The sequence below is a fragment of the Ooceraea biroi genome, chromosome 12 (assembly GCF_003672135.1).
Source record: "Ooceraea biroi isolate clonal line C1 chromosome 12, Obir_v5.4, whole genome shotgun sequence".
Classification (NCBI taxonomy): domain Eukaryota; kingdom Metazoa; phylum Arthropoda; class Insecta; order Hymenoptera; family Formicidae; genus Ooceraea; species Ooceraea biroi.
In genome coordinates, this window is record NC_039517.1 from 2,644,861 (window position 1) to 2,658,030 (window position 13,170).

Genomic DNA, 13,170 nt, shown 5'->3' on the forward strand with positions numbered 1-13,170 from the left:
ATTGCGCGCATTCCGGCTCTCTCGCTCTCCCAAGCGCTCCGTTATCCGCGCGCGTAACGGCCTATCGATCCGTGATCGCTCGTGGGTGATTTCTCATCGCGTGCGCGGTTCCGATATTAAATTTATTCACAATAGTTAACGGGATTACTCCGGTATGTCGCGCCCAAAGAAAGTAGCAAACGTACGCACTCCGGTCCATCCGTTACCGGTCGGGAAATATGCCGCACGTGTCCGGAGTGTCTCTCCAGATTCTCGTGCCGTCTCGCGGATCCCCCGGCACCGAATCTGACTCGCGCGGGAGGACCATCAGCATCTCCATTCTCTTCCCGAGCGGACCCGTTTCCCGCAAAGCGTCCAACGAATCCGCAAAGATGACAGGGTGACCCGGGACACCCTGACGCGCACACGGATTGCATAACGACTCGCAGGTAGTAACGCTCGCCCTGTGCTTAAGCAAGCTTGCGCACGGCCACGGCCGGCCGGCGTGTACTCACGCAGCCGTTAGCCTTAACACACGTTCACACGCTCAATCAACTGGAGAGAGAGAGCGTCGCGTTACCTTGCCGGGCCTCTCAGGGCCAGTCAGCGTCTGACCACGTCGCCGAGAGCATCCTTCCGTTAGCCGCACGCACGGTGCCGCTGGTTCTCCAACGCACGTACCATCATGCCGAATTGTCCCAAGTGCAACAAGCCCGTGTACTTTGGTAAGAGTGCGACAATATTATCCGTTGAAAGCGAGATCTCGGCGAGTCGAATTCCGCAGGTGCCGCAGGTGCAACGACGCGCTCCTTGTACCTACTGAACTTCGTCGCGGGCAAAGATCATCTTGCGCATTACGCGAGATCTGACCTCGTCGAGATCGCACCCGAGTGAGTGGCTCGTCTGCTGATTTGCAAATCGAGCGTGTTTCGCATTTCTACACCCGGATTTTTTCCTCGGACGGTTGTACAGCTCGCGCTGATCGTACTCACGTGGGTAAAACGGAGAACGTTGGAAACGCGACGCGGTTTTACACGGTTAAAATTATAGCCGATTTCCTGCCGTAAGCGTGTTCGTCAATGCGAGTTATATAAGTTATTCATATTCTATCGATCATTGGTGCGACGCGGCGCGAAGAGAGAGAGAGAGAGGGACGGAGAGAGATTATTGAGTATCTCGCATTGATAAACGTAATATTATAATCACGATCCGTGGTACGCGTGTGCTGCGTGTGTGCTCGCGATGGAGGAAATTACGAAACGCTTGGAAATAAAATATACTTTGTACAAATTTCATTCATACGGAATTAGCTACAAAACCACACTCTTATCACCTCTCTCGCGTCTTCCCGGAAGATACTGTGCGCGTCACGATTGATAAAGGCCGCACGTACGTATCTGTATTTTATTTTTTTCTTTCCAAAAGTGCATTAATAAATGGATACCAAGAGGTATAGATATAATACGACTGTAACGGCTTTTAAAGTCCGAAGCAGCAGAAAAAGGCACAGACTATCAGACGAATATAAATATATGCTCGAAATGGTAAACCGTGCCGTGACGACATCAATGATATCATTCAACGACCTCGGTATCCACCTCGACAAACATTATGTCAGCTCGTTTCGCTGTATACCGTCTCGGGTGCTTACTGCGAGTGAGAATGAGTAATCCACTCGGGTCTTGCGGAATAAATTTACTCCGTAGCTGTAAGACACACAAGCGCAGGAGCTGTGCACCTGCGAGAGACGTCGCGGATTTAAACAAAATAAAATCCCCGACGTGTGAAATGTTGCACTCTCGCTCGTTTCGTTAGCGCGCGATTTTACCTAACCATTCCCTCGTTCTATTCGAGAAAATCTTTCTTCATCAGTCGCCGTCGCGATGATTCTCGAAAACGAAGGGACGACTTCAGGGACTCTGTAAATGCGCGCACAATTGCATCATCGCATTGTCAATTCGCATCGTTACTCGACAAAATGCCACGATAACGTTATCTCTGACCGCGTACTTGAAGGTGCACATCGCGTACAGTAATTTTTTTCCGACTATAGGAAATAACAATTCCAAAGTACGATATCTCGCGCGATTTCTCGCAAAATTTGAAAATGCAATGTATCCCTTTCAGAATCGGTCAACTAAAAAGGGATGCAAGGCATTCATGATTATCATGCGCGGCTTCTCGTCTCTCGATTTCGAGTCCGTTAATAAATAAAGATGGGAATCTCTGAAAGCACTAAGCACGCCCGAGTACCGCATTCAGACGTGCATTTTTAATTGAGCGCTTTCCCCTCGCGAACGCTTTCTCGCGGCCTATTAATACTAACGGATCGGCTGCGTTTTCGACGCGGCATGAATGAGGGTACGAGCTGAATGTCGCAACGACGGGCCGGAGAAAGGTTGGCACTCGCTTTTTCGCGTAAAACGCTCGGAAACGTATACGAGTCATTGGACGGAATTCTTTTGCACAAGCGGTCGAATTATCCCCGCGTATTTGCGCTTGCCAAACAGCCTCGCGCAGTGCGAGGCGAAAAAAAGCGGGCAATGTTGTTGCGAGCCGCGACTTTCTAGGCAAATAACTTACCCGGTGATTCCGCGCGCGCGTATATTTATGTACATACATTACGGATGCTAATTTTCGAAGAGGAACGGAGGGAAGAGAAAGATCGAAAATAATCGTGACGGCGAGAGACGGCGGACGGAGCAAAAAAAAAGCTGCATCAGTCGGAGTCGCGTAGCGCCGAATGCAGCAACAATAAGATGTCCAGCCGTGAGGGCAACAACAAAGGGAACGTGGTCGGTGTAACGCGCGCGCGCCACTAATAAGAACAACACAGACACGCAAGGAACAGGTTTGCAGAAGAATAGCCGGGTCTTGTGGTGGTTGTGATACTGTAAGGTGGAAGAACGAGCACCATCAAGAGAGAAAGAGAAAAAAAGGGTCGGTCGTTTCCCGCCGCAACCCCCGTATCCCCCGCTGAGAGGAAGGAGAGATCCCGTGCTGCGGGATCGACTGCGAGGGGTTTCCCGGGGTTTCTGAGGGGGATAGGGGACCGCAGGGGCGAGGGGGAACAAACGTGCGATGGTTGCGATGGTGGTTTGAAAGGAGGCGAACGCGCGGCAGGGCGTGGGCGAGAGGGTACGCGGGCAAGGGGGATGGGCCCTGCCGAGAGGCGAGGAGGAAAGAAAAGGAACGAGGGGAGGCCGAAAGGGAGGACGGGGGATGATGATGTTCCGAGGCCTATGCAATCGGTGCAGCGTCGACCGATCGTTCGGCGCCCGGGTGCAACGATTCGCGCGCACAGCACTGTCTCCGCCTTTTCGCGCGCGTTGTCCGCCGGTGCGCAGCGCGGCGAGAATGCCGCTGACGATTATGCACTCGCTCCTCTCCGTCGCCAGATAATTAGGAGTTAATTAACTAATGGCCCTTTATGCGCGCACCCTTCTTACCCGCGAAACAGCGCACCCCCGCGCGCGCGTCTATCCTCCCTGTCCCTCTTTCTCCCGGTTCCGTCTCCCCGCTCGGCTCCTCCTCGCTTCTCGTCCCGGCTACGCGCCGCTACCCCTCATTCTCCGCTGCATCTCGCTTTCACCGACATGCCCTTTTCCCCCCCGATGCATCCGCCGTACGCTCGTCTCGTCATTTTCCAATTTCCCTCACTGGCGCTACCGCTCTTTGTGCTCCTTAGACACGCTGGAGCGTTTGAATGCAACCACCAGCCAGCCCGCTGCTGCGGTTCTTGCCTCTCTTTTCTTTTTGTCCCCCCCGCGAGGGTTTGATACGCCGTAATGGCGTGATGCGCCGCCGTCACGGCAACAGAGGAGCCAGTCTTCGAAGCCGAAGAGAAAGCTCGCGAGTCTTTTGTCGTGTCGCTGGATATGCCCGAGCTAGAACCGCGGATAAGGGTATTAGAAGTCAATGAAACGTCAACGGGGGGAACTATAGGCTAATAAGAAAATCGCGGCGAGACTCGCGTCGTATCTGCGGCCTGATTTATCCGCGATCGCTTGCCGAACCACATTATAAGCTTCATGAGACTTATCTTTATCGATACTCCCCCCGCCTCTTTAATGCCCCCGCACGATTTAATCTTATCTTGATAGCTATGACATGAAATACTACTGACGATAGCACGGTAAACGGCCAGTAATTGGGCCCATCCGAAAAATAAATGCGACGCTTATTGTCTTTGTAAATATTTGAGGCTGATAATAGAAAATGAGCTAGAGATATGTAGAACGCGACTCGCATGTGTATGTACTCGTGTACGTGTAGTGCGTGGAGAAGTTTTGGTGCTTTGAAAAATTTTATCAGTCTGTCATTTTAATGTCTGTCATTAACATTTATCTCCCTGTCTCTCTCTCTCTCTCTCTCTCTCTCTCTCTCTCTCTCTCTCTCTGTCTCTCTCTCTCTCTAATAATCCTGCGATTCCGAGAACGTGTCTTTCACGCACGCATATCCCAATGCAAATATCCGTAGATGCATCTGGGAATTAATTGAACCCTTCGCATACACGCGTACTATGCGACTCGCGTATACCTATACGAAGAGTTTAAGGATTTTTCTTTTTTCAAATCCGTCCAAGTTCTTTGTGCGACGTGCCCGGAGAACATTTCGCGTTCGCGCCTTTAATGAATGACAGACGCCGATTGATTCCATCGGGACCTCCTGTGCATTGGATTTTCTAATTACAAAATTGCTAATGGAAGGGTTCGCCCTCGCGACTTTGCAGCGACGTGCTCAACTCGCACGGGGCTTGCACATCCCTTCGAGCATGAAACAAACAATATTCTGATCGACTTCGTACCGATATATAATAAATAAAATAATTTTTTATTCTAAGGAAACTTATTTTTTTTAATTATCTCCCCTAGATTATATTATATTTTTATTTCAGTTTTCAAATTATTATCTCTTGACCGATATCCTCACGGTATACACCGTTAAAAATTGTGCGTCCATATGTTAAAATTTTCTTGTGTTGCCATGTTTTGATTACTACTTCAATGTAAAATTAACATACAACTGATATGTTATTATTTTTATAACAATTTTATATGTTACATTAATGTTAACTTCATAACTTAACATTTTGTGTATGTCTCTTAGAAATGGAATATTATTTCAAATGCTTTTAACACAATAATTTTAAACAATCAACATGTCACAAAGTTAGTTTAACATTCTAAAAGAAGTTAAAGTAAATCTTCAAACAATCATGAACTTTGACATATAAAATAATCAAATTTACTAAAATTTAATGTTTCTATCAAAAATAATTTAAGTTGAAATAATTACTATCATGTGTTAATATAACATAAAAAGTAAATGTTCATATTGTACGAACGAAAATGTTCTATCAACTTTTCTGATGAGTTATTGTAACTTCTCTTCCATGTAGTTTTCAATTACTTTGTATGTTATTTTTACATCACACTTAAAGTTGCAATAACAAAAATAAATGTAAAGTATTGTGTTAATTACTTAACATTTCTAGTATATGACGAATGAGTTACTTTAACTTAAAATTTAGAGTGGACTTTCTGGGACATGCAAAAAATGTTAAAGTTAACATTTTATTTTTTACTGTGTATACTCTCAGATATTCCCGACATTGTTTTTTTAACGTGTATGTCTCCACAAAAATTTCTATCTCTCTTACAATCATTACTCTCGCGAGAAGCGAGCGCGCCAGCGCGAATACCGTATTACCATAGAAACATAAAATTTAATATGGGAAGCGCGACCAGTCCCCGCTGCGGCAAACCGCCTTTTACGTTCACACCAGAACGCGCGTTAACATTCATCTTGTGTTGCAGCCGAGAGGAAGACATCCTTAGGCAAAGATTGGCACGGTTCGTGTTTACGCTGCGAGAAATGCAATAAGACCCTAACACCCGGGGGTCATGCCGAGCACGAAGGGAAACCCTATTGCAATCATCCTTGCTATGCAGCCCTGTTCGGTCCAGGAGGTAAATGGAGATCCGCGTTTCGGTTGCTGCGCTGCGTTCCTCCTTCCTTCCTTCCTTCCTTCTAAAACCGCTTCATATTCAGAACTCTTCGTGAGAACCTCGTCGTCCTGCATTTGATACATCAAACCACTACGTATCCCCCGTCACGTTCATTTCCATGTGCATTGCATTGCGTTTACCCCTAAATCCGCAGCGCACTTCCGATGTAAATAGAACCGTGTAATAAAATGAGTTCCTGTGATTGCAGGTTTTGGACGCGGCGGTGCCGAGAGTTACGTTTACAACAAGTAGAGTAGAAATGTCTAAAACTTAATCTACTTAAGTTAAGCGACTCGAGACATAAGATGTACGGTTATTATTAAAATATACATACGATAATCATAATTCGACTATGTTTATGTGCATACGTAAATGTTTTTTATAAAATGTTTCAGTAATATATCACGTTATTAAATATAAAAGAATGCAATGTCATATTGGAAAAATAATTTCATCATTTATAATTTCTAAAGGATAAAGGATTTATTTATAATTTATAATTTCTCATTATGGCATTTTATTTTCTTCAAGTTTTTATCTTTCTCACGAACCTTGCAATCAAAATGTTATTACACTTGTATCTATGTATATTTCTCCTTACGGATTTATCTTTAACATTAATGATTGTCAATAATTATAAGAAGTTAAATATTCGCAAACGTTATAAAAGCAATTATCAAAGTGACCGTAATGTAACTTAGTTTTCTAAATAAAAACGTGAAAATAAATGTCTAACATTGTTTTTAAATTCCTTTCACTAAAAAAAATATTTCTGTGTCCCTCTTTTTGTCCGTTCCAATGTAACGCGGTATTCGGTTCAACATTCGAGGCCGTGGCGCCATCTAACTCCACATTTTGACATTCCAACAAAGAGTCGACGAAACTTGTGACTGTTGCATCATCTAACAATACCACTTGGAATTTTTTTATTTCTTTAGTTTCTTTATACTTGCAATTTGATCAATTTTGTACACGCCTATAGAATAGCAAAACTCAATTCAACGAAAACAAAACGAATAAAATCTATAAAACAAGCTGCTATTATGTAGGCATCTGCAATACCGCAGATTGCACAGATACCAACAAAGAAAATGTATCAACTAGTTCACAAAACCTCCGCTATGAGCCTCCACTATTCACTAACTTGAATTTGTTAGTAATAGAAAAATATATAAAACGAAAAATAATATTATAGCACAAACTCGGTCCGATTGTTAGTCCGAATTCGAAAAATTAAATTTTGTAACAAGAAAACGTAACTTCAAAAGAGGTGGCACGAGAACGAATTCTAGGAATTGACCTCTGTGAAGTTAGCACCCCAATTGCAAAATTTTGATATAATTAATAGAGTTCTGGCTCTTCCCCAAAGAGTTCTAGAGTTCCTGATACGTTTTGAAAAGAGTTCCGGCGATTAAATATAAACAATCAGGATTTGAAGATATGGGGTGCCAACTTCACGTTTTTGCGAAAGGAAAATTGGTCATAACTTTTTTATTTCAAGCCGGAGCCAAAAAAGTTCTAATACTTTTCGATGGAACTCTTGTAGCGCTATTCAGAACCCTCAAGAAAATATTAAAAAGTTTTCTTCGTTTAGAAGAAATTAGAAAATTTCTCTTCTGGAAATGAAAAATCGCTAGAACTCTTTTAGTTTTGGTTCGTGCGCTTCGAGTCTTAATAATAATCGTTAGAACTCTTGAAGAGCTATCCAGAACTCTCATCAGAACTCCGAATTTGTTAAACAAAGTTTTCAACCCGAAGGACTTAGAAATTTTCAGGTCGAGAAACTAAAATTGACGAGAACTCTTTCAGTTTTGGTTTTAGCGCTTCGACTCGGTAATACTTAAGGAGACGGGCCTCCTCACCGATTTCCTTCTAACTTTGCAATATCGTTTATTTTGATGAAAAAATACGATTGCGAGAAGGAAAATCGTCGCTTTCAACTAGAAAGAAAGTTATCACCTACTGAAAAATGACAGTTTCGGGGTTAGGATATATTGTAACTTCCACGCAGTACTTTTGGACATAGTTTGTTGCGCGTACGCGTGCGCACACACACACACACACACACACACACACCCAAGGGAGGGTGGAAGACGCTTTTTTTCATGTCTTTCCATGTCGAAATAAACGGTGTCCAACTGCACGGTGCGCAATTGAACAGTTTGGACACCGTTTATTTCGACACGGAAAGACATGAAAAAAAGCGTTTTCCACAAACCCACCCTGCGAGGGGGGGTGCGGGGGGCCTTCGGCCCCCCATCCGCAACCCCCCCTTCGGGGTGTGTGTGTGCGCGCGCGCGCAAACTATGTCCAAAAGTACTGCGTGGAAGTTACAATATAGAACCTTGCTTTGCGTGGAACCTCGCTTCACATGAATTGAAGACGTATTTGGAATCGTTTTTTTTTATTTTTTAATAGAACATAACTTAATACATAGTGATAGAGTTCTTAATAGAGCATAAGTTAATACATAAGGAAGTACAGTGTCCAAAGTGCAATAATAAATTAGAACTTAATACAAGTAATTTCTCATTTCGCTGCCGGAAAGTATTTTACGAGAACAATAAGCACAAAAAGTACGTCAAGAGACAATGTTCCTTCAAAGCTTCTGCAAAAGTTGATACATGGTTCGACATAATTTTTTAGTTTTAATTTTTTGAGTTCTTCGGGTCGAAAAAGGTTTTTAACAAATTCGGAGTTCTGTTGATAGTTCTGGGTAGCTCTTCAAGAGTTCTAACGATTATTATTAAGACTCGAGGCGCTAAAACCAAAACTGAAAGAGTTCTCGTCAAGTTTAGTTTCTCGACCCGAACATTTCTAAGTCCTTCGGGTTGAAAAATTTTTTTAACAAATTCGGAGTTCTGATGAGAGTTCTGGATAGCTCTTCAAGAGTTCTAACGATTATTAGTAAGACTCGAAGCGCATGAACCAAAACTAAAAGAGTTCTAGCGATTTTTCATTTCCAGAAGAGAAATTTTCTAATTTCTTCTAAACGAAGAAAACTTTTTAATATTTTCTTGAGGGTTCTGAATAGCGCTACAAGAGTTCCATCGAAAAGTATTAGAACTTTTTTGGCTCCGGCTTGAAATAAAAAAGTTATGACCAATTTTCCTTTCGCAAAAACGTGAAGTTGGCACCCCATATCTTCAAATCCTGATTGTTTATATTTAATCGCCGGAACTCTTTTCAAAACGTATCAGGAACTCTAGAACTCTTTGGGGAAGAGCCAGAACTCTATTAATTATATCAAAATTTTGTAATTGGGGTGCTAACTTCACAGAGGTTAACGATTCCAGTTTAATTGGCACTCTCGGGAAGTTTTGTGACTTGCTCGTTCCAATTTCAACGTGAAATATTCAAATTGAAACAGAAGTGAATGGATGGAATAAATGTGGATGAATATAGAAGATGGAATATTGAAATAAAAGCGCAATGATTTCATATAAACTTCATATTTATTTAAAAAGGATGTACAGAGTTTGTTTGCAAGTATCAACAGCGAGACTCGGCAAGAGCGGCGTACAGAACAAGAGTATCACACGGTACAAATGATGAAATAAAATAGAATAATAATGTGCTCGGTTAAACTAACGCTTCGGCGTTTCGAATCGAAGTCTCAGACTCACGAATTCGCGTTCCGTGCTGTCGAATTCATAAAATTCCGTCCATCGTTCGAGTGCCGCGTACAGTCATTTTTCTTTTGGTCTTTACCACATTCAGGTTTTTGCGTTATTATCGATAGCTATCGATTTATGCTTTTCTTTCTATGGGAGATATGAAACGTATGCACTGCAATATTGCTCTCTCAACGGGTTCTTTGGCAAAACTTATTACACATAGGTCATCATTTTACAATTAATAAATAATAAAGGCATTAAATAATATTATAATAAAAATGATGATAGCAATAATATAATAATATAATAATAATCGCCGGGTAAAATAATGAAAATAGCGAATAAAATAAGAATTAATAATCAGTGTCATTATGATAATAATAATAATAATAATAATAATAATAAAGTAACAATGTATAAGTACATAATAATTGTAGTCGCGGGTATAATCGTATTGAACATCTGACGTAATGATCTGGATGACGTTTCGCCAATTAAAAATTCCAACGTGCTAAATATTGCTCCTCGAACTTTTTTAAACAAATGTGCCTTCTATGTAACTAATACCAAGATGAGAAATTATCAGGAAATTATTATTCCATTTTGCGGACACAGAAAAACAATACTCGTCTGTCATGCTGTTCTCTACACATTCATTTTTCTCTTTCGGTTTTGGATCATGCTACCGTGCGGCACATTGGAGATCGCAAATAATTTGCAGTTGCGACCAGTAATACAGAGATTTCTCTTGCGCTTGCTAATTGTGCTTTCACGACGGAACAAATCAAAAGGTAGATCAATGAAGAGCGTGACGGTGATGACGAAACGTTTGATCCTCGCGACGAATTGTACGATCTAATTCTCGGACGGGGGGCGATCAATGCGGACGGAACATCGTGCGAGAGATTCGGGAATTTGACCAATGACGGTAATCTCAATTTCGCGAACGCACTCGAAATTGACATTCTACGACGGAGCTAAGAAATTTTACACATCAATGTATTAAATCGAAATGCTACTTAGCTCTAGTGGGCGCGTTTCTTTTGTCAATTTATTTTCCACTATTATTACGAACAGTTACCTCTGTTTTGGCGCATTTCAAACGTGACTAGAAACTGTCGGATTAAGCGGATCGCGGTACTGTTTTCTATCTGCAACGTTACCTATCGGACTGACTTGAGTAACTGAAAATTGGTAGCGCGTGCCGCCGCGGAGTCAACGATCAACAAATGATCATCAAATCGGGGAACATGCGTGCGCCCGCGAGAGTAATTTCTCATTAAGGAATCTCCGACGCTAATTGCACCTGCGTGATAATCTCCAGCACGTTCCGCCCGACGGAGAGCGGGAAGCAGTGCGGCTTCAGCCACAAGGCGGAAGCGCAGCGGAGGCGTCGAACGGAACGGGAGAACGAGCATGATCGCCGAGCCGTCGAGGAAGTGTCCACGCGCCGACTCGCGCTAATTACGAGGAATGAACAGCAATGTTTGCAACCCGACTACGTATTACTCGCGACTACGACGTACTTGTGGTCTCAACCAAATTTTCTGTTAAACCGGAAAGAGTAATCCAGTGAACAATGATTCACACAAATCTCCCTTTATTATTCACCCTTGCTGAACTTGCCGAGGGTAATTGCAATTTTCTCAATTTTTCAGAAGGGTAACAGGACATTTTTGTGCGGACAATTTTTTATTTATTTTCAATTGGCTTCCAAGCCAGCTTTCTTTCCAACAGCCGTCGCGACGTGCTCGTCCGTTCGACGATCCGCATTCGCGTGTACGTGTGTACCTCTGTGTGTGTCTCAGTGCGTGCGTGCGTGCGTGCATGCGTGCTTCAGGTGCTTGCCGCGTGCATACATGTACGTATGCGTGTTACATGTGTGCATGTGTGTCGTATGTGTATGTATGTGTGTGTGTGTGTGTAGATTTACGTATGTTAGACTAACTCGCGCGCGTGTGAGTGTGAGTATGTGGTCTTTGGTTTCTACAAAAAATATATATAATATCCTTAACAGTAGTGATCGTTTACGTCGACTTCTGATTTAAAAATCTCAAACTTATCGAGTTACACTCTACGATACTCTTAAGGGATAGAGGTGAGGGATGTCGTCGTGCCTACGGGGGAAGAAAACGTGCCATCGGGGCTTGACTCTTGTTTACACGGGTCTTTTATATATATATATATATATTTTTTGTGTTCTTATTTATATATTTATATATGCATATGTTCAATTTTTATATATATTTACATGGTCGGGGACTGCATATCGCCCACGCGAGGGCGTGCTCGCGAGGGCGGCCGCAACCATCTCGCGTGAGAAAGAGAATTACGCTAACTGAGGATCGTTAAATTAAACTATCTATCGCCGCGCGCGCGCGCGCGCTCTACGGAGAGCGGCGACGCTGTCTCCTCGACGAGGTCTCGCACCCGGGCGTTCAAGTTCCGTTCGCTTCGTCGCCGTCAGCATCTCCAGACCGAGCCAGACCCGATCCCTGTGGATAATGAGGAATAAATAAGACGTGAGGACATTTTCATGGTAATGGAAGCGGAAGGAACTGCACGCCGACGTCGCACCGCGCGCTCGTTCGCTCAAGTCCTGTCGCGTTAATAAAATCGTCATCGTGAGCGCGATGAAGTTCGAAGCGCGGCTGTTGAGTCCTCTTCAACGTTCCCCGTTCTGGACGTCGCTCATTGACCAGCAGGTTCATTGAGAGAAAAGGAGAGCGCTCGTGGTATCACCCTGATGCTCTCCCCCGGCGGCTTCCCTCGTCGTCCCGAATCCACCGGGCGATATCCTCGTGCCCCGAACCTCGCTCGTGTCCCGCCGTTTCCGGTTCGCGGTGCATAAAAAGGAGATCATTGCTTAATTCCGACGTGGTGTCTCTTCGTGATATGGCGTCCGTTGTCGCAGCTCGCCGTCCCTCCGCCGACCGCCGAGAAGCTCTCTCGACCACGAGTTCTTCCCTCGTCGTTCCCTCGGCTCGATCATCAAGCCAGATAGAGGTCCGTCGGCGTGGCGGTCGCGTGGTCCGGCTTCGTGCACGCACTTCCGGTCGGTGAGGCCGCGCTGGCCCCGCTGCTGGCCCGGGTGGCCGCCAGGGGTGAGCGACTGGCCACGTCGGCGCTGTTCTCTGGACCGCCGTTGCTGCAGCCCCCGCCGCCCTGTTGCGCCGCGTGACTGGACGTGTCTCCGTTGCAGTAATAGTACGTGGAGTCTGTAACGAGATGCGATCATCGTTCATTATGGATATGGACGAGCTTCTATGCTCTACCCTTGATGCTGCTTAACATTGCGAGCCGGTTCATATAAAATCGCAATCGATCACGATTGTTGCTGGCTTGAATTAACGCGTACATACGTGAATGAATGGAACGCTCGGTTACGTTGCTTTTTTTTCTTCAAGACGTCCCGCGCGCGATTCGTAACGACGAACGCGTATGTACTATGTACCGCCCGGGGCGTTTTCTCGCCGCAACGACTTTTCCCCGCGTGCCTTCCTCGCGTGCACGCGCCCGCGGAATTAAAGCGGAATAAATTGTTTTCCGCGATGCGCCTATCT

The 13,170-nt window shown here is 44.3% G+C and overlaps 2 protein-coding genes across 2 annotated transcripts in view; one reads left to right on the top strand and one right to left on the bottom strand.

Moving 5' to 3' along the window:
• Window positions 1-556: 556 nt before the first annotated feature.
• On the top strand, window positions 557-6,721 carry LOC105281958 (cysteine-rich protein 1). The gene is made up of 3 exons (XM_011343563.3): window positions 557-704; window positions 5,799-5,951; window positions 6,199-6,721. The coding sequence occupies exons 1-3, from the start codon at window positions 665-667 to the stop codon at window positions 6,240-6,242; spliced, it is 237 nt and encodes a 78-aa protein (XP_011341865.1). The 5' UTR covers window positions 557-664; the 3' UTR covers window positions 6,243-6,721.
• Window positions 6,722-10,263: 3,542 nt separating this feature from the next.
• The window catches only part of LOC105281568 (uncharacterized transmembrane protein DDB_G0289901), a 142,417-nt gene continuing 139,510 nt past the window's right edge, over window positions 10,264-13,170 (bottom strand). The window contains exon 12 of the mRNA XM_026974168.1: window positions 10,264-12,825. Coding sequence (XP_026829969.1) covers window positions 12,599-12,825 — 227 coding nt within the window. The 3' untranslated portion in view covers window positions 10,264-12,598. The remainder of the gene's footprint in view (window positions 12,826-13,170) is intronic.

What these genes read in the sequence shown, in the direction of transcription:
- LOC105281958 (XM_011343563.3), top strand. Translation starts at nt 665, where the DNA reads ATGCCGAATTGTCCCAAGTGCAACAAGCCCGTGTACTTTG. An exon ending in CAACAAGCCCGTGTACTTTG is followed by an intron (nt 705 to 5,798) that starts GTAAGAGTGCGA and finishes CTTGTGTTGCAG; the next exon opens with CCGAGAGGAAGACATCCTTA. An exon ending in AGCCCTGTTCGGTCCAGGAG is followed by an intron (nt 5,952 to 6,198) that starts GTAAATGGAGAT and finishes CTGTGATTGCAG; the next exon opens with GTTTTGGACGCGGCGGTGCC.